Source organism: Falco cherrug, chromosome 13, assembly GCF_023634085.1.
Source record: "Falco cherrug isolate bFalChe1 chromosome 13, bFalChe1.pri, whole genome shotgun sequence".
Classification (NCBI taxonomy): domain Eukaryota; kingdom Metazoa; phylum Chordata; class Aves; order Falconiformes; family Falconidae; genus Falco; species Falco cherrug.
Genome location: NC_073709.1, coordinates 10233859 through 10259091, shown reverse-complemented (window position 1 = coordinate 10259091; position 25233 = coordinate 10233859). Strand labels below are relative to the sequence as shown.

Sequence of the window (25233 nt, the reverse complement as noted above, 5' to 3'; positions counted from 1 at the left end):
GAAACAGAACACCAAAAAGCAGACATCGTACGCTCTACAGGATGCCAGGAAAGTGCCAGCAAAACAAAGCATGTGCTCTTGGCTCGTGTGGAAGGGCTGCTGCCCATGCCAGCGCAGCGGCTTCGCTTAGCACTGCACTGTGTGCTGCGGCTGGGCGGGCAATGCAGGCAATGCAGCCGTCAGCTGGTAGCCGTCCGTCCCGACCGCACGTGCTTCCAGCACACGCTGGGCTGCGCAGCTAAAGCGCCTCCAGGGCACTCGGAGAGGCCCAGGTCACATGGACAGACGTTTCTTGTCTGCAAAGACCGATGAACACATCACCTGAGAGGCACTTCAGAGAACTGAAAACCCAGCAGCCAAAGGAAACCCCCAAATCAAAGATGTACTCTGCAGGCTGCAGCTATGGAGCAGGAGGCTGGGTGCTGGGCTCCCTGCCCTGAGGTAGGGCCAAAGGGACCTCCCCTGGTTTCTGCCAGCACCCCGATGAGGCCTGGGTGCCTGGCTGGCATCACGGACAGACTTCAGCTGGCCACCTGGTTTATCTGCTGCTGGCAACTGCCTGGCCATACCCATCCTCGGCAGACTGCTTCCACTTGTGAGTCTCCCAAAACTCTGTCTTCATGATGGGAACCTCCACAGAGCAAAAGACAAACCTTCTGCTCTCCTTCCTCTTACCCAATCTCAGCTCAATTCCTGCTAAGATCCAGCTGTAATCCACAGATACATTTTAGTCAGCCATGACTGCATAGCAAAACATAAATCACAACAGATTTACTAACGTGAAGAGCTCAGAAACAAAACAAAGAATGTAACAGCAATTTCTCTGTTACTCATGAAATATTTTCTCCATGTATCTCACCTGGATAAAATTCCTCATTTTATCTGGATCTACATGGAACTACATGGATTGCTATTCCTCATTTTTTTTGTCTATTTATTCCTATGTACCCACAGGGTGAGCAACGCAAGCCGTTTTCAAGAAAAGAGTCTCCTGAAGGGTAGCAACAATAACTGAATCTTCCGAAAATGAAGGCTGGACCTCTTCTGCATAGGGCTGATTTGACAAGCCAGTTGAAATTACTGGGATTTCTGGCTGAAAGCCAGTACTGAAATAAAGGGATGTTATCAGGATCTTTTTTGTCATGCAAGAAGTAGCGGGAAAGAAACAAATGTAACTTTGTTTCTATTTATTCCTTGAGGTCTTTTCACAGGGCTCACTAAAGCTCCCAGACCCCTCCAAACGCACAGAACTCAGGAGGGGAAAAAAAGGAGGAAAAAAAGTTCAAGAAACAAGACAAAAATCTCAACCCTGAGCTAGTGACAATTTTCTGAATTTAGCTACACGCGTGTAGAATTTTCAACCTATCCAAGTTCCTGTTATCATATCTGCATTTAAAATGTAAGGATAAAAAGAATAAATGTTTTAACAAATTTCAATTATTAGGTAGTTAACTATTGTAAACATAGAAGAACCCATGCAGAGACCTGTCTTGTATTAGGTGACACTCATTAGCTGTAATGGAGTTACAGGACTCCTTATTTATACAGTACACTAAGTGTATATAAAACTTTACAAAGATATATTCATTGAAAACATCTACACTATGCATAGAAGTGGATTTCCTTGGCCCTCAAATAATTTTAGGGAGAAGGGGTGACAGGAAGCCATGTTCCCACCCCCACCCCCATTTTTATTTGGGTCACAAGTGAGCAACTCAAACGCGTCACCTGGGACATTCATAGCAATCACAAGCTCTAACATTTGTTTCCAAGGAGGGTGCCTCCCCGCCTTTCTCTCAATAGCTGTATCAAAAATAACGAAAGCTTTTTAAGTTTAATAAATAAAGTATCATGCGTAATGAATACCGGCTTTGTCTGCTTTGCTTTATCAGCCTTCTACTTAAATAGCAGTCTGAAGAACCTATAAGAAAGCATTTCTGCCTTGGCGGCTTACTTATCATTTCAGGAAATGACTTGTCTGTTGGGATGATAGTTAGGTTTGGGCTTTGGGGACAGCACTGAATCTCTTTGAGAGCAGCTACACAGAGCAAGTAAATCATTTTAATTTTGTACAAGTTGAAAAGCATTTTTTCCTCGACTTCAGCTATAGATGACAGTGGCATGATGGCTGATTTTCATTTCAATCAGAGCAGCATATGATTACCACCTAATTAGAATGTAGAAATAGAAAGGAGATCATTTTTTAACCTACCCAAGAGAACCGTGCTGGGGGAGGGGAGAAGATTATGTTAATCAAATGATACTGGCATATAAGAGCTACCAAAATAGCCGCCTGAATTTTTATCGGCACCCTTACTGTCCTTGAGGATCTGTCAGTGGCTTCAATCAAAACCTGTATTTTCAGAGCTTTATTTCTGAGTAATAAATACACCTTAAAATAAATACATGTCACTGCAGGCCCAAACTTGTCGCAAAAGATATCACCTTAGGCATAAATACATATATTTTTCAATATTATGCAGAGTTTTGTTGACAACTCTATAAACTGTAAGCATGAAAATTACCCAAGCAAAACCAAAAGTAATATTATCTTAGGAGGAGTTGTTCACATTAGTTGATTTAGGAAAAAAAAAATAAATACTTGCTTTCCTTAATTAAATATTGTCAGCTAGCTACTCCACTCCTTTTTTGGAATAAACATAGAAACTCAGCTGCTCTGCCTAGGGGAACCTAACTGAGGTTACATTAAAGGAAACCGCATCAGACAACATCTTCCAAGACACACTGTCTCCATCTACGTCCTTCTGTAGAGATAAAGATGAGACTTCATCTCAAGATGCCACTTTGTTTAATTGTCTCTGGAGAACGAAGAGCCAAAATTAGGTTGCTGAGACCACCAAAGGGAGGGGGAAAGTAAATTTTTTAAAAAATATAAATTAATAATGAAATTATCTTTCAGGCAAGCAGTCGGCAGAAATACTGAAATTGGGTTGCCCTGATGTTTTCAGGGGCTCAGGAGGTAAAAACAACTCCTTGTGAACTGCATGACCCAGTTTTGAGGGCAGAGACATGGAAATGTTCCTACCCTGCTGTCTTGCACCTACTAGGTATCTGCCTACATCACACAACACTGCATAGCATAGATACTGCCAGACTAACATGGTACCCACATGGATGCTATGGGGTGCCATGCTTACGTGCAGAGTGCTACACCAGACACAAAGTTGTGATCATGTCAGTTCACCCAAAAATAAAGCTCTAGTGCATTTAAAAGCTCACTGAGGCACACATGCATAACCCTGCCTTGTGCAATGGAGAACAGTGGCAACTCTCTGCTCTGTCCTTCAAGGCAGTGACTGTCCAGCAGGACATCTACCTCTCTCCAAACTTGACACAGTACCTAGCACCATTCTAGGTGCTTGGGATATCCTGCCTGACACAGATATCCCTCTGGAGGCCAATGGCTCTCCTGTGGGTCCTGTGCCATACCTGCATGCCCATGCAGCAGTCCTGTCCTGCCTTGGGCACCCAAGACCAGTGCTCTTTTTATTTCAGCAACAATAACTCTTTGAGCTGAGATGCCTCAAGCAGGCTTGCGCCTGGTTGGCCAACGTACAGTGCACTGCCCTGTTCTGACCCTTCCTGACCAGGCACAGACACCTGCTTACCACACCATCAGGGTGACGAGCTCTGTGAGAACAAGGAATACAGCATCATCCCTAAAGCTCTGCTTTCTCATCACAGACCTTCCATTCCTCAAATTCTTGCATACCCTCTCCATCCTAAGAAAGCCAACTGCTCATGCAGCTTTTATCAGCAGGATAAAGGTCCTTCCAGTCAAATCCATGATCCCCATTGCAGGGAACATTTCCTCAGCTCCCTGCTTTCACATATGCCCACAGCTCCCACTGGCGAGGCAAGGCCAGCCCGACTCCTGCATGGCACCAAGGCACAAGAGCATATGAGAGCTAGTGCACAGGAAAATTAACTCCACTTTTTCTCACTAGTGGAAAGTATCACCATGATTTGGATGAAGCACAGTCCAAAATCAAGCACAGATGCAGGGCACCCATGTTGTGGTGTGCCTAATTTGACAAACCAGATGTTTCCTCCTGAAAATTCTTGTCACAAGGAGTATAGCAAGTGTCATCCTGCCCCTCTCCCCACTGCTGAAAACAGAGCTCCACTGATTTCAGCTGTACCAGGATTTTGTGCATTCTTTTTTGCTGGAAGTGTACAAAGATTTTTGGGCAGATGATAGATGCTTAACTGCTTGCTAAAACACAGAGACCTAAGTCTCATATACTTCAGGCAATATAAGAAAAAGCCTCTCTTCAGTAGTGTTTCTAATGAAAAGGAATCAGGAATGCGTTGATCTATTTTCCACTTATATGCTTTTAATCTGCATCAGTTATTTCAATGGAACATATATTGCAATTGTGCTTTCCTAGTTGTTGTTCTACTGGAGTGCATAATAAATGTAGTGAGATATTGTGCAAGAGAAAGAACAATACTCTGAACTAAATGTGCTGTTAAATTAAAGTCTTTTCTTGAACAGTGAAAAAGTCCTGAGGCTTTTCATGTCAGTGACATAAGGTAAGGCATACACTGAGCTTGCTTTATTTTTCACCGTTTTGAGAAACATAGCATGGTACTGAAGTACAAGGAAATAATTTCTAACATTGCAAATGTTCAAAGACAGCTGCCTCAGAAACGCCCAGACATAGCCCTTTGCCCACCGCCCCCAAAAATGTAGGGCGGTCCAGTATTTAAAGGTGTCACAATTGTTTCGTGATACCGTTACAGGAAATCAGGTGGCAATATCTCAAAGCCTGCCAAATTATCCCAGAAAGAAACTTTCAGAACCATTCAAAGACCTTAATGCATGTTTTTAAATTAATCCCAGTGTATAATTTCCTAAAGGATGGGATCCAATTCTATTTTGTGCTCTGAAGAATTCTATTAAACCTCAAGAGCACTTTGTGAAATGTGAAAATGCAGTTTGCTAAAGAGATAGCCTAGGTGGTCTGCAGTAAATTAACCAGTACTGCTGACTGTGGCCATTCTTGTGAGTTTGCTCCAAGGGATTTCTACACTTACACTATAACACCATTTACCAGCTTCTAAACTAGATTTGCCCTCTGGCTGCAAGTCAGCAGACCTTGGTGTAAAACATGGCCAGAAATTAGCCTGACGAAGAGCTGCATTTCAAGACCAGAACAGTGCTGCATGTTACACACAACTAAGTCCAAACCATTACTTACAATACTGTTGTTTTCCCTAGTGGACTTTATGTAGTTAAGTTTTAGGCTGCTAGACTATGATGGCTGCTGCCCTGCCTAGCTGGTGTTCTGTGTTCAGTAAATTACAATACATCTCTCTCTGTGTTGCTTTGTAACAATTAACCTCAGAAAGGAGCTAACTCCATTTGCATGGTAATGAGACATTCATCTGAGCGACACTGGAGTTAAGCATGCTAATAAGTTTTTATGCAAACACCTGAGGGGTCAAGCACAACCATGGACTTGGATAAGAAAACCTTTTATTAAATGCAAATCACTTTTCTTGTAAATACTATGACAGACAACTTCGTAGGACTCTAACACAGCTTGCAAGAATAGAGTCATTTAGGTTATATTTTCAGGCCCCTGGGCTGACTAAGGAATATAGCTGCTGATTTATTTATATTTTGAATTAATATCAGTGTGGATAAAATCCTCATTATAGCATCAAAGCAGAGAAGTGTTAAAGGAAGGCAGAGAGGAGAAAACAACAATATTGCCTTATCTTTCACAAATTTGTCACAGTTTCCTGGGATGCAGGAAGGCAGATAAGACACTGCACTGTAGAGCACAACAAAAGACTTACAACTTGGTCAGGCTTCCATCTTATTCGCCCATCTGTTTTTGCCAAGTGTATTGTTATACAGGCAAATTTCCTAGTGAGCAGGCTATCATTTTGGTCTCTATCTTGCACTAAAACTTCTTGAATTCAGTCAATCAATTCACATTCTGCACTCAGAGTTTGAGATCTTAGCACAACTGGTACGAAACATGACCAAGGGGATGACTGGCTGCCAAACATCTCTGGGACTGAAGGAGCAGAACCTTCCCAAAGGCAAGGCAGATTGCAGAAGAAGGAACGAGGGGAAGCAGCTGACTTAAATTCATTTAACTCTGGCAGAGCCAAGCGCAGGAGGCCTCTTTTGTTCAGGAGAGGCTGTTAGCAGGACACACTGACTCATTTTGACAGCGCAGCCAGCATCAGCGGAGTGGTTCTGGTTAGCAGTAACAGGAGTGAAACACGGGCAGCCCTCTGACAAGCTGGCTTCCTGGCAAATCATCAGAGGTTTTGCTCCTGGACTAGTGAATTTAAATACCCAGTGGGTGTAGTGGGAGTTGCTCTATCTTTATGACAGAAGTTTACAGAAAGGAGTTTATCATATGGTTATCTGCAGTAAGAGGAGACTATATTGTTGAGACACAGAAAGTCCCTTTCATTTCTGTTGCTGTATTGTATGATGAGTTACTTTTGGGAAAAGTTTGGTGATGTATAATATTACTACACAAAACCCAAAATCTAGTCCAAGGGAATAAAACATATACAATATAACATGGATCATATTGACACCTGGCACAGAGCTACATTTGTTCATTTAAATCAGAGGAACCACGCACACCTTGCTATACGCATTATGCAACAGCAACCCAACAAATGTATGCTTCTCAAACATACATAAGTTACTGCTACCTTCAACAGAATTGATAGGTATTTTCATTTTGCTGCTGACCTATTCATGACATGTAAAACATGCCGGTATGCCATAGTCTAAAATTCAAGCCAGCGGATTATAAAAAAGCCTTACAAAGAGGGGAAGCTTTGTACAAGAAAGTACAAAGCTATAGATAACGGGGCCTTCAAAACTTGTCTTGATCCAATTCTAGTACTCCACTTCCATCAAGAATTAACAAAAGCTCTTGGGGATTAGCTCTAAATCATCACATTTACTGATATGCAATAATTGCATCAAATGTATCACATGTACATCTCCAAGTGCATCAAGAAGCATGAGGCCTGAGCTTGGTGGGTTTGGGGTGCAGGGTGTTCAGAAACATTTATATATAACAACTATTAGCTATACTAGTCCAAATTAAAAAAAAAACAGCTGTGATATAAGATCAGTAGAATAATTTTTAATAATTGTTTCCTAGTCAGGACAGCCTGATCCCCTTTCATTGTCCAAACATTGTAAACAACGGCTACTTATTTAAAAAGAATTCAAATTAAATCGGAATTTGTAGGGAGCAAGAAGGGAGGTTTAGCACTAGGCAGCCAAGAAGGCCAAGAATTAGAAGGGAATTTGTAACAGAGTGAGAAAAGAATAATCATGCATATTCAGTGTTTATAGTTTCCATGAATCTGCGTGGACCATAAATACAGTGGCATTTGCAAATGCAGGTTAAAAAACATAAAAAAAATATTATAACACAGATAAGTCATGAGCATATATGACAAACACCATCACTTCAATCTCTATCTGCTATGAACCTCAAGTCTTCTTCCAAAACAGACCTGGAGCTTTTTGAGGACAAGGGAAGGAACTCACATGAAGTCTACGGAAGGAACTAGAAAAATACTGAAGCAACACATTAACTAAAGAGAGGAACGTGACACGCAGAGCATACAAGTTTCCAGGCCAGAAGCAGAAAAAGGATTAAAAAGTGGACTCAAAGCGTATTGAAAGTGAAAGTTGTCCTATAGTTGAGAAGCAATGGCTGAACCATGGAGCAGAATACTTCAGAAAATAGTTTTCATTGAGAAAACTTCTACACTTTTGATTGGCAGGCTACCAAATGAAATCATGTTTCCTGTAGTACCACTATGAAAAAAGTAATTAAGGGGTGTATGTACAATATATAACTAGCCTTTGAAGAAGAATAGCTTGCTTCTGCAGGCAAAAAAGATTTTTAGTGTATTTTTTAAATTGTGCAGTAAAAAACGCAACTCAGAGAAATTATGAAATGGCAAAGCAGCCCAAACATAGGAGTTCTAGCCTTTCACTTAAGGGTTAAGATTACACACTAACAGACTAGATTCCCCAAAATATAAACCTAGAGCTAGGCTGATGATGCTTAGGCACCTAATAGCGTTAATAAAGACTGTCCATCCAAAACTCCTGCTTCACTGCCCACACCTCTTAGCCACAGGAAGCTACCAAGTGCTCTGCTACGAAGTACCAGTGTCCAAAGATGTATGCAATCCAGGTCTGAAAACCTCAACATGGTATTTCCTTTCAATTCAGTTGGTAAAAAACAAAATAAACCCCATAAACCTGCTAAATTTATACCCTTACATATAGGATTCTCTCGAGAAAAAGGTCCCCTGAATATATTGCTAGCGGAAAAAGACAGCTAGTTATGTCCCTGTATCCAGTGCTTCTCCACTGGATGCTTTGTTAAATATTTCCAGACAAAAATACTGAACAACTCTAGCTGTCTGAAATCTGCTTGCCGTCATCATGAGGAAACGGGCTTATCTTCAGTTTAAGACATTGTGATTATTTTATTTGTTCTGTCACTTCTTCGTTGCATTTCTGCAGTTCAACACTAGGAACTATCAGCCTGCTAGGAACTCAACCAGAGAAAGACAGAAACTAGAAGGGGGAGATGGAGATCATTCCGTTGAAAGCATTTTTCTTTGTCTTGTAAAAATAATCACCACCTAATGTTGTCACCGGAATAAGAGCAGTCCTGTTAAAAATTTATACAGTTGTATCACATTTAGTGGACGTTCCAGGGAAAGCAAACACGTAACTGTAAGCAAACCAAAAATTCATGAAAATAGAAAATACTATCATACAGCATTTTACTGCAAAGTGACCCCTGGAACACCACTGACCTTTGGTGGCTGTTTCCACTGACAACTGTTATACACATTTCCTTTCCAAGAATCTCCTCATTATTACACAAGAACTCTGACACTCAGAAACAGCTTAGGAAAAGAATAGTCTTTTACTTTGCCAGGAAAGATTACAATGCACAGGAAATGCACAGTATGGTTTCAAAGGCCTTCCCTTCAACTCCATTGTAGCTTTTAAATATAACAATCTTCCCCTGGTTATATTGTCTTGACTTGATTACACTGGTCTTAAGACTAAATAATAAATAATAAATGACTTTGAGGCTTATGTTTACTCTTTGCACAGTTTTGGAGTTAAAGACTATGATCTTAAACAGGAATTTGGGAAATTTGTATTTTATTCCATACCTCATTGTGGTTCTTGCTTAACCATTCCTTAATAGTGTTAAGGGCAATGACAGCAGCAGGCTCATTTGGAAAACCTAAAAAGACAGAAGAAATCAGAGATAAATACAAAGGACACATTTTTCTATGTATATAAAAAAAAACAAAACACTGGAAAATTTTTTTTCTCTATCTTTTGGGACTACAGCCTGTCAACCCCCTCCTTCACGGATTTTTATAAAGGTTTTAGGTAACATCAGTAACATTTTTTCCCCACCTAAACACATTGAAAATTGGGTCGGTGATGTTTTATTGGATTTTTTTTGTTTGTTTTTTTAAACGCTTACTTAGGAAAGCTCCACCACCCAAGAGAAGTAGAAACAATAAAGAGCTATACATGTGTCCTACTAGGCAGGCAACAATATAACACGTATATCACAGCAATAACTATTAGGCCTACATTTCATGGCATGCAAGAAAAATTCAGATGTTTCTTAAGGCATAAGGGCTTTCTTAAGGTTCCCTTTAATCTTATCTGTCAGCAAAACTGTACAACACTATGACCCCAGTGCCACAGGCCTTATAACAACAGAAATGTCTGCTTTAGAAATTTGTCACCTAAAACATAACAAACAACACTGGAAATTAAGGAAATCACAAAGCATAAGCATATGAATTTAAGGCCTGATGTTGCACGATATACTAGCAATAGTAACTCCCCCCAGCACTAAACAATATCAGAAATCTTTCCAGGGATACAGACTTTTTGTTTTGATGGTCTCTATCTATCAAATCTAAAGATGCTTTCATTACTTAGGCAGCCTTAATTTAATTTTCCTTTGAATTCCTAACTTGAGGGCAGCAAATCATTTTTGTGAGGATTTAAAAATAAAAACCCATAAGCTGCATAAATAGCTCTCAGTAGGTTAGATTAATAGAAGAGTCTTTGAAGAGGTGGAGCTGCAGGCACAGTGTACAAGCAAGCAACAGGGCTAGACAGAGTCATGAAATTTGGCATACAGCTGCATACATACAGCCTTTTCTACATCATTCATCACCCTCGCACCATAAAGTGAAACACAGACACTGCAAAAATTAATAGATGCATCCAGTTTTCTGACCTGGCACATGATCCTCTAAAGTCATACGTTCTTTAAACCTTTTTCAGAACTTGTGCACTACTAGATTAGAAAAAAACCCACCAAAACAACCCAACAACCAACCAAACACTGCCCCCCCCCCCCCAACAAAGCAAAATAACCCCCCCCAACCCTAAAACCCACAACAACAAAACAAAATCAAAACCTCCACCCTACAAGGATTTTCTCTAGCAGTATGTGTACTGTTTCGAAGTGATAGGTAACAACTGTCCAGCTAGAGTAGCAAGTAAAGTAGTCAACGTTTGGGTAAAACTGACATTTAGCATGTGCTGCCTTTGCACACATTTCCCAATAAAGCATATTTTTAATTTATTTTTTTTTAAAATTCCCAGGTCCAACATGGAAAATTAACTAAGATCCTACAAGTGTTACTGCAGATTCTTCCACTGCTGGGAAAATATATTCTTATGATGTTTAATACTACTACTGATATCATCGAGGCGTATTTCTTATGACAGAAACTAATGAACACTAACAAAACCCAAAGCAGGGTCTTCTGTCTAATTTTTATCATATAAAATAAGAGACTTCTAAGCAGACCATCTGCTCAAATTAGTAATATCCTACCTAACAAACTGGGACTTCATAACATGGAAATTCTGTACCTTTCGTGTAGCAGATCTGCCTGGACATACAATGAGCACCATGCACGGGACAAATACGTATTTCAGACAACTGATATACCATTGTTTACGCCTTGAATGGTTTATTTTGAGAATAATTTTCCCTCCGGCAAGATTAATTTTTCAGGCTTGTTTTTCACTCCCTTGCAGCAGGATATTTGCCCAAAATTGTGATAAAGCACTGGCGATTTTATGGAATCTCTCTATAAATTGTACACTATTTAGAAAACCACTACCATACTAACCAATCTTAAATAGAAACTTATCTAGAAAACTGGTGTTCAATTACTCCTAAGTAACCACAACGTGAAGGAAATAGTTCAGCAACCAAAATAGAAAGCCTTGAATTCTGTGTATGATTTCAGAAAATATCTGTAAATACATAGACGCCTTTTATGAACAGTTAAAAAAAATATTAGTATTTTACACACATTTCTGGTAATTTTAATGAAAGTATTACCTTACTGGCTTTATGCAGAAGCAGGGTGGAATTTAGCCTCCTATTCCATAACCTGCACCAGCACAAAAGACCCTCTGTCTCTGATACACAGAAAAACATTTTGTTTTACAGGGCTGGGTTAAAGGGAGATAAAGCAAGATGGGATCTTTTTAAACATGTTTTTGTGTTGTTTTTATCTCTAAGTTACATTTGTCTGCCATAACATTTCTGATCTGCTCCCATACATGCACCCATCCCCCTTACCCACATTCTGGGAAAAAGCAATCTCCGTGAGCACGTGAGAATCAAATTACTTAAGAGAAATGAGCTCAAGGAGCCTCACAGTTAACCGACTGCTGGAGCAGCAGCTCAGGCAATTCTGGCTAAAGGCTCAATTTCACAAAAGATAAAACAGGTAAAGTAATAAGAGTGACACTGGCCCATGTTACTGCAGTGACTGCTCCTCCAGAATACTGAAAAGGACAAGGGCACAAAGGCAAAGAAGCATTAGCCGTCAGGTACAGGCAAGCGGTGCTCTGTAGTACTTCACTGGGTTTATTTGGCTGGAGAAAAAGGGAGAGTTGGCAGGTTGTATGGCATGGGTAGGTGTGAGGTGAAGCACGTACCTACGCATACACACTGGCCTCGAACTTGGGCTGGGCTTCCTACATCCTCCAGTGGCAAAGCCAACATTTAGCAACAAATCCCGATATACCACAGAAACAGCACAACCTGTCTTTGGCTCCTGCAGAACTGCTTCATCAAGTGGGAATTATACTGCAGCCCTCTGCATTTTGCAGTGCCTGCTCATCATATCACACCATATACTCCCAACCCTTCAAATACAGCAAATCCTAGACTCAAGCAGCCACCACCTCTTGCGCCCCTCTCAGTTCAGGAGCTCTCCTTTAAAGTACAGGTTTATTACAGCTGATGCCACAGAGAGTGCAAACCTGATAAATTAGTAGCAAAGAGGGCGTGCAGAAAGTCCTGCATGGTTTCAAAGACAGAGTGGGTGAAGGAGAGACCCCATGTGCATGCATGCCCAGGGCTGAGCTTTGCTCTACTCATTCAGCACTACCAACTCTGAAAAGTATGTTGGTGTTGACCATCCCCATGTACCTGTCCCTCTGGCCATATGGCTGTATCACAGCTGTGTTTCCAGAAACACCTGTTAGTCCAAAATCTTTGTCATTTGCTCAGAAGCTGCTATGAAAGCTTTCACATCTTTGCGCAGTTGCGTCACAGCTAAAATGCCACTTCAAACAGGACAGCTACCTTTGCATAGACCTTCAGAAAAGTGACTGCTAGCTTTAACACTGACTTGGGTACCAGCATCAGCCAAACCACAGCCAAACTTAGAAACTTCCTCTCCTGCCTTTCCCATGTTGCTAATAGATGTATATACTACTGCGTCCACTCATTAAGATGAATGACCACACCTTCATGCTCCCCGCTACAAAAACTGCATCCTACTACCAACACATAAATACACCTCATCTGAATTCTGCTTTTGACACGTCCTTGCACAGATACTACCCACAGCAACAGCCTATGAAAGCTTTAAAAGGTCTCAGACTTACAAGTTTCTGCATCTTTTCCCAGGACTTTACTACCCTGCATCTGGAAATTGCAACACTGACCTGAGAAATGGCTGCTGAAACAAGCTATACACTGCAAGTTCTCACAGTCATCACGGCCATAATTTTACAGAGAAGGTATGATAAGACCTGGCAGAATTATTTTGAAATATTTGGTATGAAATAAAAGTGCTGTTTTAGAGGAAGATAGCGTGGAGGAGAACTGAGAAAGATAGTAACTGTAGATACACACTGAAGTTCCCCTTACATTATGCATTTATTCCCTGGAAAAGAACTGGTAAGGACGTAAGTCCCCATGTTTCATCAACGTACAGAAAATATGTGATGAATTCCCTGTTGTTAGACACCCTAGTGTAAATGCTCAGCCTTTTGTGCTTGGGGAACTTAGCAGAGAAACATTCACAGTATTGTGAGTGCCTAATTCGTCTGTACGGTATCTGAATAATGTATACTATAAGTTCTTCAATGAATAACAGTCCAACAAGGATTGTGTGAGATAAAATTAACAGAAACCTATTTAAGGGACTCCCAAATTGTATGGAGATGCTGGTAGCTTTATCTGTCTCTCTCACTGTTCTCAACCCAATTATGCATCTTATTAAAAATGTCCAACTTAAAATCAGGTAATGTCACCTCCCTATGAAAATCCCATTAACGAAACAGAAGTACTAAATAATCAACTTTTAACACAATGTGGCTGTAGATGGTAATAACGGATTATATCAGTTAGGTTATAATACTAACAAGCAAACATCAATCCAGAAAAATCACTTCAGTAGCTGCAGGGGTAAGTGTTACAATTTGTCAGTTTGACTAAGATGCCTCATGTTTTCTGTAAATCACCTCATCCTGGTAAAAAAAAAAATGTTCTGCATCTTTTTGTTAGCACAGATTAAGTGCTAGACAAGTTTTTATTCATTTAAAATATGTTCCCTTCTCTATGGTTTCTGAAAGGCTCATCACAATCTTAATATTCTTATTTGCCAGTTTTAATGGTTTCATTTTGAAGCCAATCATGAAAAGAACCAAATTCACATCAACACAAATACTCATTACGTGTTTCTCACACTTTCTCAGAATAATATCTACAGTGGTGTGTTTGTGCATATATCAAGACAGAACAGTTTGCAGACTGTTCCTGTGTTCTGAAACTCAAACCCAAGTCCCAATGTTTGATCAACACGACTGTCAAAATGCAATAACTTCCATTTATTTAGTTTATTTATTTGCCAATGATGGTTAATGCATATAATAAATATGCACATAATAAAGGATGCTTCTCAAACAGTAGCTCGACAACCACATTTTTAAACTGCAGAAGCGTACTGAAGGCCCTTTCTGCACTCAGTATGAGAGGGTATTTCCTCCATGCATTAAGTATTTGCAGCGTAGTAATCATCAGCACCAGATGGTCTGAAAAAGAAAGATATTTCCCAGGTTTATTTAAAAAAAAAAAAAAAAGGCACTAAGCATTTGTTTCATGTATGTCCTCAAACCAAGTATTATTGGTGCTACGAATGCTTTCTGAATTGCAACAGACATGAATAACTGCACTTCATTACAGTCACATGGGTGAAGGCTAGCTATTGACAACACACTAATATAACACTCCAGCCTTACTGCTTTATGACAATAAAAGGGAACAAACGAGATGCACAGCCCAGCGTGCCCAAGGTAGGGTTAACTCAATACACTCACTTGTCCTTCAGGTGTGAAACTAGCGGTATAATCTTGCAACTTATCCCATATAATCTTGTCAAAGATATATTTTAATCAAATGAATTCACTCATGCTAGGTTGATTCCCATTACCACAGTAAATCTGACCTATTTGGAAGCAGAGACGGTAGTAGTCTACCAAGCTTAGGTTATTGCTGTTGTTGAGCTATTTTCTCCACCCACACACACACCCCTGAGCCCTTTTTGTTTTTGTTTTTTTTTTAACCATGGTCATGTGGTGATTGGATAAACATGCTGACAAGTTGCTAGCTTGATCATTTTTGTGCACACTCAAAACCTGGAAAGGAAGTGCCCTCATTTGGATCAGTTGCAATGATGGCTAAACAGAAGAGCCATGAATCTCCTCCTAAATAACCTACCCTGGTTTATTGAACTCATCCAGGCAGAGAAAACCTTATTTGCTGTCCACTCAAAAAGTAACTCTCAGAAAGATAGTGAAATTACATACTGTGAAAAACCAGTAACCTTTCTGTCACCCCAGTTATCCCAAGAAACAAAGCAGCATGTATTCACTGTATCCTTCACAGACTGTGCTAGAATAATTAATTAGCATGCACATAGAGTGCCAAAGGAAAATGAAAAGTTTTCAAAATGCACAAACAAAACATTCTTCTGAAGAAATCATTATGTGCCTCTCAATTCCTCTCAAGCAAGGAACATGCCTTTTCATTTTCCTTGAGTGAAAAAATTCATCAGCAGAGAAAAATGCATACAGTTCCTGAAGAATGATTGCCAATTGCGTTCAACCGCTGACACAATACAGAGGCAGCTGGTGGAAGATGGTTAATAAAGAAACCCAAAATAAGCATCTAGCAACTAACGTGAGAAACAGTGTCTCTACTATGATATAGAGACACAAAGCAGGTAGACTACTGAAGTAACAGAGTCCTTCTGCATCCACGGAGGTGCATTGGGTAACTCAGGGATCCCTGGTTAAGTCAACCAGGGTCAATGCTGGCACCAGGGCATGTTATAAACCTCATGCAAGTCAGTGAAACCAAGATAAGTTGCCAGCTAAGATAAACCAACTCTTGACAACAGGGATGGCCCAGGCTTGGCTTGTCAGAAAAGGTGCCCAGTGTGTGACCGTTGCTGTGCTGATGGGCAGCGGACTCTTGTCTGATCAGCACTGTGACCCACCCGCACCGTCTACAACTCAGCCGCTTTTTCCATACAAATTGCAAATCTGGACTCAGCTTATAGCTGCAGTCAAGGAGAGGTCAGTTACAAGAAGGTGGCTAAGACGCAAGAAAAAACATGTAATTGCTGTTTTTCTGAAACACATGATATCATACTTCATCTCACACTCTGCTACACTGATATCATTGGAAAAACACCTGCCATGTAATTGTGTTAAAAAGGTCAGCTCAATATAGACATATTCTGTAATTAGTTAGGTCATGTGAGCACATAGAGGCTTGCACTAACAAGCCACAGGATTCCACTGAAGAAAAAAATAGATTTCAAGTTTACCAAGATGTTTGATACTTATTAGCGGGGGGGGGGGGGGGGGGGCAGGTGCAGGGGGGAAAGGAGTTTTATTGAAAATGCATTTAGACATGGACTGCTGAAGAGGTATGGAGCTTCCACATGAGTGCCTTACTGCAGGAGGCATTATACTGCAATTCTGCAGGAGAGCTGTGTGTCTGCAAGAATTTCACTTTTCTGCAGCAGTCAGTAGAGTTTTATTAGAAATCAAGATTTTGGTTTCATTCTTTTTCCAGCGTTTATAGGGAGTACACTTGCAGGGGGACCACATCATGGATAAATGGATCCTCTAACAGTCTTGTAAAAAAATATAGCAAGCAATACTCAGAGACTCTCTGGGAAGCAAACCACTTTGTAGCTGTGCTGTTTACTGTGCTATGTGAAGGAGCTTTTCTGTCTGTCGGGGTATTTCTAATGCCCATGTGGAACATTAAGGCTTCAAGCTGAGGATAATAGGAAAAACAGCAAAAAGATACCACAACACTGAAAAGGCAAAGATCTCACTACTCTGGCAATAAGCATTCTCATATGGTACGAGAAAGTATTATACAATGCAAATGCAAGTGAAAGATATGCAGGTAGTTTTGCAATTATAAAATCTACCTATGAGAGTGTATATGCAATGTCTGCATTAAATTACACAGCCATTTAGACACATGTATGCAGCTGTTCATGAGCTAAAGTACTTCAATCTTCATAAAACACACTCTACACCATATCCAGAATTATTATTCCAGAAACAAGCATTGTACAGAGAAACCTTAATTGAAAGAGGTTCCAAAGTGTACATGAGCTCCTTAATGCAGAGAATTTCATCTCTACTTATCCGTATATAGCAAGTTGGTTTTTTGGTTGGTTTTTGTGTTGGTTTTTTTGGGTTTTTTTTTTTGTTTTTTTCAGAGTGGCAACATAATACAGCAAAAGTAATTTGAAACAAAGCGTAAAACACTAGTCAACTGTGAAATCTCCCATCATACACTGAATTGAACAGGAATGGGATATTGGCTTCATTGTAGTTACAATTCCAACAAGGTTAAACATTTATTCTACCCACTGATTTAAATAAAAATATCTTGTTGTTCTCAACAGAAGCAATGTGTAGGGAATCAACCCCACCTTCCTGAAGTGCCTTGCTTCAGTGTTCAGTGAAGTAACACTGCAAGGGATAAAAAAACCCCAACACTAAACACCCCACGCCCATTCACTTGAAACTGGTAGTTTTTCTAAAAGTCATGTGGTCCAATGCAGTGATGCTCAACCTTTACTGACACTATCCAGGCCCTCCATGACACACAGTGCCCTCTAAGCACTGAGGGAAGCCCAAGCATCCAGAGATCTGCTGTTCAGCAACAGGAATAAAGTAACGATCCTGATCCACACAAAGCCTGGTTCCCTATGGAACTGTATTTTGCAATCGATTGCAGATTTCAATTATGAAGGCTTGCCTGAAGTTGAGATACCTCCTTGCCAACTCCCTGATGTCTACTAATACACCTGCCACTACAGCCTGGGCAGGGGGAGAAAGGGGGTTAACTGGCATGACAGGCTCCTTCTTCCTGCTGGCAGGGTCTTTGTGCAGACAGCGGGAGCGGGGAAAGTGCATTGAGGTGCAGCAGGCTGGGGTGGAGGAAAAGGAGGAGAGGGAGAGAGCACAGGACCTCTCGCTGTGAGATGGGGTGCAGAGTTCTGGGGAAGAGGGCTGAATCTGGCAGAGGCAATATCAGGGCTATTGGCTTCTCTCAAGCTCTCAGTATTTCGACTAGAATAGGCAGTGCACTGTGACAGGAGTATACAAGTACAAGGACTTGGGGATACACACACACATATATATATAAGGAACATAAGGGAAGACAAGACACCGTAGCAAAATGAAGGGAGATGACACTGTAAAAGTCCGAGAAACTTCAGAGGAAGAAAACATACATAGGCAATGGACAAAAATAGTCACATAAAGAAAACAGACGGTGTCCCCAGCCCAGCTCTATCCTTTAAATCACTTCCACCACATTCAATTGTTCTGACAGATGCAACCCGAAGACCTAGCTGGATTATCTAAGACCAAGAGTACTTGGTGAAGGCCATACACGTACAAGAACAAACGAAACAATCTGACATTATTTCTACTGAAGCACAGTTCTTATCTGCTTTCTAAGGGAAATCAAAGATTTCTTAACAGCACAAAGAAAATCAGCCGAAACAAGATATACTTACTCCTTGGGGGCGGGGGAGGGAGAAATAAGATAATTTTATTTTTTTTTCCCCAAAAGACCTATATAGAAAAAAAGTTATAGGGCAGGTTGGGTGAAAAAGCGAGATACTGTGGGAAGCATATTTAATCTACTTAGTTTACTCTTCTTAACAAATACGTTATTGATTCTTGGTTTGTGCATTTCATTCACACCATGGAATTTTTTTTCCATACTTGCCTCAGGCAGTGATAAACCATAGTAAAGGGTCACACAGACCAGAAGCTATTGTATTCAGGAAATACACAACAGCTCAAATCTGAAATATTTCCAGATAATCCGCAGTGCAAAAATGCCAGTACATTTTTGAGGAACAGAGAGGGGGTTGCCTCTTGTATTTGATGCTTAATGGCTTCTGTTCTTCACTGTACAGTAGGGCACATCATACTACTTAAACACCCACTACGTGAATACTGCTAAAAGAAGTGCTTTTGCAGGACATTAGTGCAATGATGTGTCAAGTCAATCTCAACATTTTATGCATTATTTTTTTTAAGAGGTTTTATGCATTATTTTTTTTAAGAGGAAGCAGTTTTTCCTCCTTGCCTAGAAGCTGCTTCACTTCTGTGGAAGTCATTTGTCTGGCATCTGAAAATACATATCCTTTTTTTTTTTTTTTTTTTTTTTTTTGTTCAGCATGGGTCACAGTGCACCTTATTTGATTTTATGCTACTGTATGTACCAGCAACAGCCAGTCTACTCTAAACACATAACTTTATTTCAGGCTGTATTGCAGCAACTTTGTGAACAACAATTACATGGAAGTGATGAGCAGCTATTCAAGCCTTCTCCCAATGCTGTACTGAAAATTCTTTTTGCTTGTTCTGTTACCTGAGATCACAGCAACATACACAAAAGGAGAAATGCAATTAGGAGTTTTAGGAATTGGATTGATGGGAAAACTGGTTTAAAGCAAGGAGAAGGAAAACCTGATATTTAAAACTTTGATTTTGACAAACTCAATTGGTTGCAACTATGCATCTCATACTTCTGATGCTCTTAGCAAGTCCTCATATGCTAAAAAGCGTAGAACAAACAAGTAATGGGAAAAACACAAAAATATCATAATCTCTTGGAAAACCTTGACTCTTCTTCTGCTTTTTTTCTGTTTTTAAGGACTCATTCACTCACATGCTAATTCTTTATGCTTAGGTTAGCACCCTCTTATTGCAACACTTCTTTTGACTGACAATCAGCCCTTAGCATCAGTTGTCTTTTAAACCTAACAGCAATTGATCAACAAAATAGCCCACATCTCATCAGGTTCTTCAGTGTGTCAAAAGATCACAGCATTAATTATCAAACAAATATTTTTTTAAAAATAGGATTTCTGCTAATATCTCTAATTTGCATTTCACTCACGATTCTGCATTTACTGAATCTTGCATACTTCGGTCAAAAAGGAAATGAAATAACTAGTTAATGGACTTCCAACCCCAGAAATTCAAATCCAATTTAGTCCTGATATGAACTTTAGGTGTTATTTACACTTGTTTTTGAAAGCATTTTTGGCATGTATTCTGACAAGTTGTCAGTGGTTGGTTTGTTGTTGGTATTTTTTCAATCATTATACAAGCAAATATGTTCTGCTTTAGCATGTAATGGCAATTCCTAATGTTTAGAAAGGTTTAAGAAATATCAACATTTCTGGTTATAACAACAGTAGTAAATTCAGCTTTAAAATTAAAAAAAAAAAAATCATTTTGCCATTCTTCAGGGGAAAAAACCCCAAACATAGCTTTTCCATGTCATTTTGAATGATATGCAGATTTCTATAGGAGAAAGAGAAATGTCAATGCAAATGAGACTTACTGTAGTCAGAAGCAACGCCCATATTTGAAAAGAAGGAGCCTATGCTATGGTTGGTTAGATCAGGCAGCAAAGGATATGGGAGACCAAAAAATTTCTTTTATCTAACAAGCTAGTACAAATAAGAAGCTGATCTGGACAATTTAAATGTAAATTTCTTACCACCTGTCAGACAAGTGAGATTTAAAGACCTCCACTTAAAAAACCCCAGGCATCTCCAACCTGAGCCTTTAAGTGAAAATTGACCTCCCACCTCAATTTCCTTGTAAATGCAGCCATGTGGCAGCGAAAGGGGTGGTTTATTCAGCACTTTATTAAATTTAGCTTGTGTGTACTCTCAGCATGAGATGACCCACACTATGCATGGGGAAAATGACACTTTTGGGGCATATCTCCATGCTGCAGCCAAACACAACCAATCCTCCCAGAAACACAACAACCTGGGTAGATTAGCAGCAGGCATATGGAAAAGCATTTAAAGTTATTGGACAGAGAAACCTCATTGATTATTAAGCAATGAAGCCAACTAGGGAAAATACATGATTTTTAATTAGGGGAAATGTAAAAGGAAGGTGGGTCAGTTCAAAAGAGCTTTTTACATAATCAAAACCGAATGTAAGCATTAGAGTCAAGCTTATGGAGCAGCTTTAGCCAATGTGATTTCCATTAATTTTATCTGAGTCCTCTCTATACATACAATTACATTTGAGATAGCTTGCATTAATGCAACAGCTGCACATCTCCAGATTGTGAAAAATACCACTGCAATATTGGGTCACATCAGGGTTATTTTAGCAAATTATCGACATGCAGTAACCACCTTCCACAGCACAGTCTTCCCCACATCTCTGGCAAGGGAAACCAGTAAAAAAAAAAAAAAAAAAAATCACAAGACTGCATGGAGGAGGGAAAATTATCACTGTATGGGACAAAATCTAGATTGGCCAGGCCAATTAACGTAGATTCATAGAATTTTTATCTCAGCTCTCCTCGCAGGATTTACCTTCAGAAGAGGATGAGAGCTTCTCCCAGCTCTATACCTTAAAACCAAAAAAGGCATTTCACAAATTCTCCTCTCCCCACTGCAGCAACCCCGGAGAAGATGACAAAGAATGCACCTAAACTAAAAATTTTATAATATTTCCTGGTCTCTGCCTACATTTTTGCCTTTGTATTGCATGCAGGCATCAAGATGCTGGCTGCGGGACCCCTCTGCAGGGCGGCTGTCGCTGCCTGGGGCCAGGTACATCTGATTCCTGCCAGTTCCCAATGGTTCCTGATGGCTGCACAGCCCCTGCACCTCCCTGACACCTGGTTTTAGAAAGGGCAAAACAGGACTCTGGAGCGAGTGGGGAAAAAGTAAGTAAACAAAGACAGCCCCAAGAATCCCTCTTGCCGGAGGGAGTGCAAGATTTGGGGGTGAGGGCGTAAGAGAGCCTGGGAAAGAGGGAGTGCAAGGAAAGCCTTTATCTTTCGTTACCCAAACCTGTTTTAACTGGTAATAAATTAGTCTTCCCTAACTTTTTTACCCATTGTGGTACTTGGCAAGCCATCTACCTGGCTTTACTTGGAGCCACAAGTTTTTCCATCTTATTGTCCCCCCTTGTGCTGCTGAGGAGTAAGAGCGTGCCAGGCCAAAGGTCAAGCCACCACTCTACCACCGATTTCTCAGTCATAAAATATTCTAGCTATTCTATTTTTCTTTCACCAAAACACACAAATTGAAAGCCTGCAAAATGAGGTCACAATAACATGAATAAAAACTATTAAAAAAAAAAAAAAAAGGCAGGGGATGGGAAATTAAGACACGAGAGTACTTGCTGGTGAGACCAGCAGAAGAGTTTGTTCAAAACCAGTTAAAGTAGTTTTTTGTGGGTTTTTTTGGTTTGCGTTTTTTGTTTTGTTTTGTTTTGGTTTTTTTTTTTTTTTTTTTTTTTTTTTGGGGGGGGGAGCAAGTCTAGTCATACTTTTCTAGTTAGATTTACAAAACGAACACGTTGTCATTCCAGAAGAAACCAGGTTTATTTTTATCAATCAATTGCTAAAAAAAGGACCTCCACAACAAAGCAAGAAAACTCATAGTACTGATGAGTCAAAACCAACGAGATCAATACCAATGCTTATTTGAATTACACATATTTATACACAAGCTTTGCAAAATAATCTCATGCAGCTTGGTGCTTATGGAAATAAAAGCTACTGAATTTACAGTAACCCCCTGGAGATAAGAAAAGAATAACAGACTGAAAGTTTGTAGGGTTGTATCACTGAAAGTCTGGACATGACTATTAAAAATTATTTCAAAAAGCAAACAAAAGAGCAGTCACTATCTTAAATAGTTGAGAAAAACTAAAAATAAGTTATACTAACACTGTAATAGATAGCCATGCTTGACACTATACATCCAGCACTTGGTATTTAACTTAAAAGTATTCTAGGAATAGAAGGAAAAAAAAGTGGTGGACATCTGGATGAAAGAAGGATCTCCAAAACTCAGAAGGGTCAAAGGAGGATTTGTATTCCTTAGAAAAGAGGAAATTTTTTCTGTCTTAGAAATTAAATCTCTAAGACACAAATGCATTTGAACAGAAAGACCAATTGCTGCAAAGTACCTCAGATCATGCAAAGAACAAAATTAACTCAAATTAAGAAACCCCCTCTCCAATAGAAATTTGGGAAAAAATTCTCTATACAGACTGAAAAAGCAGGAAGGAGAAAAAAAAAATGCTAAGGATAGCATTCAGACTAGCTTTTGCATACAGTTTCAAAGCTGCTTAGAACACTATTTGAGGAAAGAGCTAGTGTGCAATAATAGTGCTCAGTCAAAGGAGGAAAGAATGAATGTCTGAGCTTCTGGGACATTTCTTGTGCTGAAATTTTAATATGGATCTTGTTTCCTATCAGTTCCCATCAGATTCCATGTTTCCTTTCTCATGTTCTGTTTATGTAAGAGTTAGATAACACCAGTGGGTACACAGTGAAAATAACTGATGATATAGAAGGATTGAGGTACTTTTGTAAATTCAATAAACAAATTAAAAAAGCCCACTCACTAATTTTAACAAAGCAAGTGGAAAAACATCAGCTTCTCAATCCAGTTTTAATAAACAAAGATGCTACCGCCTCAAGCAGCTCATCTCTGTCCCCCAGGAGTTAGTCCACACTCAGATCTGCAGACTGAAACATTTGTGTGAACATCCTTTGCTTTGGTCCAAATCAAGTGGGATGCCTTGGCTTCAACAGCTTCAGACTAGGGTTTGTTGGGTTTGTTTTATTTGGGTTTTTGGTTGGTTTTTTTTTTAATTATTTATTTATTTATTTTTCCCCAGTCACACTCCTTGGGATTGAAATGGATTAGCAAGTAGACAGTGACAGACCTAGGAAGGACGTGGCTCCTGGCATGGGGCAGCTGACAGAATCCGCAGAGTGAGCATCCTCACAGCATGTGGAACTGGAATAGTCAAATGCTGCTTAGATAGGATTATCCGGGTGTTTTGGTGGTGGTGGGAGTTTTTTGTTTGCTTGTTTGGGTATTTTTTTAGGCAAAGTATCTTTTAAATAACTGCATCCAACGTGTATTAATGTTATGGTACTGTCTTAAGCACTGAAAATTATAGACAGATAATTCAGGACAGGACTGAATCACGTGATTATCTTCTAGTGTTTACTAAGTGGATATTTAGATTTGTTGTGAAGGGAGAGGGAGAGAGAGTTTCATCATCAGTTCTGACATTTTAGGGGAAGAGAGTAGCCTTACAATTTAGAGGTCCACAGACATTAATGTATTTAATAGGCAGTGACAGAAACAAGCAATAAATACAGAGTAACCTAAGCAGCAGGTATCATACATAAAAACTTACAAAATTAAGACTACACATGAAATTCAGGCAGAAACATTTTGTTTAGTAAGTAGAAAACCAGCGAAATATATTGACAGCAAAAGTCATAAAAACAACTAATAAAAATAAGTAGATTAAAAAAAAATGTGGCGCTAAGAAAAACTCAAGACACCCAGAATGATAAAAAGTGGAGCCAAGGCTGAAACATATTCAGTGCAAATATCAGGGTGACCTCTTCCTAGCCAGAAGCTTTGATACCATGAAACTTCAGTAATTTGTGAAAATTGGTCTATTAAGTAAACATAACTCATTATCCAATGTATTTTTTTTAAAGTAGATTATTTTTTGAAATCATATGTAATTTAAACATAAGATAAGTTTCTGAACTACAGGTCTGTTTTATTGGCATAAGTGCTGACGGAGAAACATTTCTATCTACTCCTTTCAGAAAGCACTCAGCTTAGTTAAGGTCAGCATAAATGCCACGTAATCAACATGGGAAACTCAGAAGAAGGTCAACCACTAGGAAAAGATATCTTGAAAACATGAAACAAGCTAAGAAAGGATTTGGAAGTTAATTCTTTACCATCAAATGCATGACATTCCACAACTAGCACATCACCGACCACCCTTGGTGAGGCAATTTTGAATACACTGGCATTATTAAAAAATTAAATAGTAGAGCAGTTAAATAATTCCATGTCACTTGTGCAAAATTTTGAAAAATATCAACTGAAAATATATACAGGGAGTTGATAAACCCTTGTGTATGAACACAAATTAAGCAGCTAGAGATTCTTGTACATTCAAGCTTGTCAATTGTACATTCTCCACTTCTTGGTTGCCAAGCATGGTAAATGCAATCACTGCATCTGATTACCTATTTTCAATAAAATGGTGACAACTCATTAATCAGGCCACACAATAGTGAAACTGGTGTAAGGTTCCACAACGTGAATTCCTCATTAGGAATGACACAGAAGCATTGTCAATATGCACCCTCATTACCTGCATCATGGCTGACAGCTTCGATTAGAAGGGAGCTCTGAATCTCACATCTTTCTTTGTGAAGAGCCTACTATACA

The 25233-nt window shown here is 39.6% G+C and overlaps 1 protein-coding gene across 3 annotated transcripts in view; it reads right to left on the bottom strand.

Moving 5' to 3' along the window:
- MACROD2 (mono-ADP ribosylhydrolase 2) overlaps window positions 1–25233 on the bottom strand; it is an 892531-nt gene that overhangs the window by 257847 nt on the left and 609451 nt on the right. For all 3 annotated transcript variants that reach the window (XM_055726161.1, XM_055726159.1, XM_055726160.1), the window contains exon 8: window positions 9229–9302. In XM_055726161.1, coding sequence (XP_055582136.1) covers window positions 9229–9302 — 74 coding nt within the window. The remainder of the gene's footprint in view (window positions 1–9228; window positions 9303–25233) is intronic.